This window comes from Nestor notabilis, unplaced genomic scaffold (genome assembly GCF_000696875.1).
Source record: "Nestor notabilis isolate BGI_N333 unplaced genomic scaffold, ASM69687v1 scaffold4079, whole genome shotgun sequence".
NCBI lineage: Eukaryota > Metazoa > Chordata > Aves > Psittaciformes > Psittacidae > Nestor > Nestor notabilis.
In genome coordinates this window covers 33,997-38,298 of record NW_009944967.1, presented here as the reverse complement: position 1 = coordinate 38,298, position 4,302 = coordinate 33,997, and the positions used below count along the sequence as shown (strand labels likewise).

General features: G+C 45.0%; 1 protein-coding gene across 1 annotated transcript; it reads right to left on the bottom strand.

Moving 5' to 3' along the window:
- Positions 1–3,573: 3,573 nt before the first annotated feature.
- Positions 3,574–3,791, bottom strand: MOBP (myelin-associated oligodendrocyte basic protein; the record flags this gene model as incomplete). Its single annotated transcript, XM_010022664.1, has 1 exon — positions 3,574–3,791. A coding segment is annotated over exon 1 (218 nt), but the record flags the coding sequence as incomplete, so codon positions are not given.
- Between the last annotated feature and the right edge of the window lie 511 nt (positions 3,792–4,302).

The window sequence follows — 4,302 nt, the reverse complement described above, 5'->3', positions numbered from 1 at the left end:
AATCTCCCTCTTAATTTAAAACCATCACCCCTCCTCCTGTCACAACTTACTTGCTTTCTTGTTTTTAAAGCAGCAGTGAGATATGGAGTATGAAAGCAAGCAAACAAAAACAGTTCTCTTCCACATTCAAATAAATCTGTGCTGCAAACAACCAGTGTGACAATTTTGGGGACCCACTCAGAACACCACTTTGACTGCACGTAGTCAGAGTCTATGTAGCATGGCTGTGGTTTTTCATTAGTTAACATCATTAAGGTCCTTTCTAACCCTAACCATTCTATGATTAAGGAGCAAAAGAGCAGTGCCTGGGTCTCTGTCTCTTAATAACTGTTATTGCCAAAGGACCAAAAACAACAAAGCAGATCTCATGAAGCAGAATAAGGACTTCATGCAGACCAGGTGATGTCCCATTACTCACAGCCTGGCCCAAAGGAGCTAAGCAAGAGGCCTCTAGGTGTTAAACTCTCACTACCTGAATATTGAGTCCATTTCTGGTGTCCCCAGCATCAGAAGGACATGGAGCTGTTGGAGCAAGTCCAGAGGAAGCCACGAGGATGAGCAGGGTCTCAAGCACCTCCCATAGGGAGACAGGCTGAGAACATTGGGGCTGTTCAGCCTGGAGAAGAGAAGCTGCGTGGAGACCTCAGAGCAGCTCCCAGTGGCTGAAGGGGGCTACAAGGCTGCTGTAGAGGGACTCTTCATCAAGGACTGTAGCGACAGGACAAGGGGTGATGGGTTCAAACTGAAACAGGGGAAGTTCAGGTTAGATATAAGGAAGAAGTTCTTCCCTGTGAGGGTGCTGAGGCGCTGGCACAGGGTGCCCAGAGAAGCTGTGGCTGCCCCATCCCTGGCAGTGTTCAAGGCCAGGCTGGACACAGAGGCTTGGAACAACTTGGTCTAGTGGAAAGGGGTTGGAACTGAATGATCCTAAGGTTCTTTCCAACCCAAACCATTTTATGACTCTATGAATGAGTGGTTTGGGAACAAGCAGGAGAATCATCCAGCAGATGGATGTGAAGGCAGAAAAGGATTAGGTGCTATTGCTCCCACTCACAACAGACACAAATCCTTTGATATGCAGATGGTGAGACCAGGAGAAGGGAACTAAGAATGCAAGGGGATTCACACATGAATCATGAAAAGTCATGAAAAGCTGAGGTGGACAGCCAGATGTTTGTGTGTCGTATTTTGGATGGGACTTTATATACCCCTCCTACAGTCCAGAAGAAAACATGACTGGTTTAGAAAACCTGCAAAAATATGCATTTTAATGGCTTACACTAATACTTGTTTTAGTACAAGCATTAAACTGGAAAGCAGAGTGCCACTAGCAGGGTGTTGTGGAATGTGGCTCGTTGGAGACTGGACAATAGAAGTGGTCTCAAAGGAAAAGCATGCCCCGTTCCTAATAAATGAGAAAAGAAACCCCCCTCTCTGGCACCAGAAGTGTTAATCCAGAGGATAAAGAAACAGTGCCTGGAATCTGCTTAGTTAAGAGGACTTCAGAGGTGCAGAGCTCAGCAAGCTGCCTACACACATTGTCTCATGGGTGTCTGACAAAGAGACATGGTATAAAGCTTTGGAAGAACCAGAAATGCACCATAAACAAATTGAAAGCTTGAAATTAATAATATACAGTTTTATCATAACACACTTTAGAACTAAGAAGATACATATATGTGTGAGAAAAAAAACCCTAGAACATTAATAATGGCACCCTGAGATAAATCTAGAATAAAATGCACAAGGAGAATGTGTGCTAGATCTGGAAAATTGGGAAATTGGAGGCAGGTGCACACTCTGGTGCTTCCCCCTGGCAGCAATACTGACAATTAAGACCAAAAGCCCCTCAAAACCAAAGAGAAGCCCCCCCCAAACCAAACCTAAACACCTCAGGAGCCCCTGACAAACGCCAACCCCTGCTTCCCCTACAGGGATCTGTAAGTCACACAGTCCAATCAATAAACCCGATCATGACATGATTTGCAGCAGCATTAGTTAATTTATTCACTGAAAAATAACTCAAGCCATGTGTCAGGTCTCATAAATAAAGATGGAGTTTATAACCGAGTTACGGCTGGGTGACTCTGAGGTCTGCACAGGACTGTGGGAAAAGCACTGACTTCCAGGGTCAGAAATAGCATTTTTATAATAGAGCTACACATTTTTCTACTGCAATGAAATTCTTCTGAGACTTTTTTTCGCAGAGTCAGCAAAAACTATTTTAAGTGCAGTTCATCAGCATCCACACTCCTGGCTGCCTGTATGGGTGAACTCAGGAGAAGTGGAAGAAAGAGGTGCAAAATGAAATGGTTGAATGACTGAAGTGGAAACAAGCACTGGCTCCACAGCTCCCTGTGCTGCTGGAGAAGATGCTCCTGTTGTTCTTGTGCCTCCCCACTGGGGGAAAGGGGATGTGTGTGTAGGTTTTCCACGGTAACAGGCAGAGACGGAGCAGGTGCCCCGGAGAATACAACCTCATTCAGGTACGAAGGTTGCCATTCGGAAACATGGCATCATCCATCCGGGATCCTTTAAGGCCCTGTGTCAAAGGGAACACACTTCATTCACAGATACTGTACCACAGAAACTTCATGTGGGTGTTGATGGGGAATAAGTGGGAGTCTTTGGCAAGCACTGGAATGTCATAAAGCATTGAAAAGGGACTTGGCTCTTGTCTTCATCCTGTGTTCTCCACTGAAGGGAACCATGAAGAATAAGCTGCCATCTTTGTCACATCTGCTCAGCTGCTTTAGTCAAAAATGGTTAAAATTAAACTACTAGGAATCAAGTTATTTCACATCTAAGTGGGCCTTGGTCAGTGCTACATCACCACAGCTAAGGCTGCTTTTGGAACCTGGCCTGCAGTGCAGACAAGAAGGACTATCATAGTCACCACCCAAGGAATGGCCCCTTTGCTGCTATTACGTATTTGCTTGAGTTTTCTTTGGTTTTTTGGTGCTGTCTTTAAACGTTGTGGAGCTGGTAGTCTCAAAAGGGAGAGATAGTAAAACCTGACACCCTCTACAAATGGAAGCCTGGCACCATATTCTTAACAGATGTTAAGGATGGTAACAGGCTGCACTGCTATTTCCACTGCTTACTTGCCAGTAAGGCCAAAGCATCCCTGCCAATAAGCTAGCATTTCAAAAAGCACTCCAAAACACAGTCACAGCTGGATGATCCATTCACCAAGAGTTTTCCTTCCACTCCCCACCCATCAGTGGGATTTGTTGCAAACTGGTTAACTGCCTTCCCACCATCTGTGCTGAGGTCTCATGAGTTACTCAGGCATTTCAGACCCCAGCCCTGCTCAAGCTGAATCCAATTACTGCTTGCTGATTCACTGGTCCAGCTAAGCAAGCCTGGCAAGTGCACCAGGTAACCAAACACTCTCCGAACAAATTAACCTCTACAGACACCAGGCACGTCAAACCTCAGGAACAAATCAACCCCTACACAAACAGGTACTTAATGTCCTAGCCCGCCAGTGCTAACTACTGACAAATAAAAGGAAAAGCTCAGGTCAGGACACAGCTGCTTTACACAGGTTGCTGAACAATAAACCCATACCTTGCTTGCTGGCAGACGCTGCAAATCCAAGCCTTCTCCTTCTTCTGGTAAGAACTGCAGCTCTTGCAGATGTTGTACTTGCAGTCCTGGCACTGCCGCTTGCTGTTGATAAGGAATGTGAAAGGAGAACAGCAGCGAATGCAGCAGTGCTCGTTGAACTTCTGCTGCTTGGAAAGGATGCTGCACTTGTTACCCTCTTCATCCAACTTCTGCTTCATTTCACTAGAATGAAAAGCAAAAGAACAAAGCAAATTTCAATGGGAAATCTGCCCTTCGCCTTTCTCTTTCCACATCTTCATGTTACACTCTTCAAATAACTTGTGCAGGTGTGAAATATATGGCAGAAATGTATATTCTAAATGTAGAATGGGAAGCAAAACCTCCTGTACTCCCTGAAGTTACCCATGGGCGATTCATCTAAATGCTCTAAGTCACGAACCAGGGAACACAATCTCCTTTCACTCAGCTCAGCAAGGGAAGCCTTAGGAGAGCTGCTCCAGGTACTCCAGCTGGGCATAGTCACAGCATCATTTGAGACTTCAGGGCTGCTTTCAGAACACTTTACAAATGAAAACTCTGTCTAGGAAAGTCAAAAGGCTTGGTGCACAGTAGTAGAAAATCTACTGATGAGCAGGTTTGAAAACAGAAGTGTCAAGTTTGCTTTGTTCTGACCCACAGGGTTATATTATTCATAATAACTCCAATTTGTTAAGGGTGGTTAATCACATA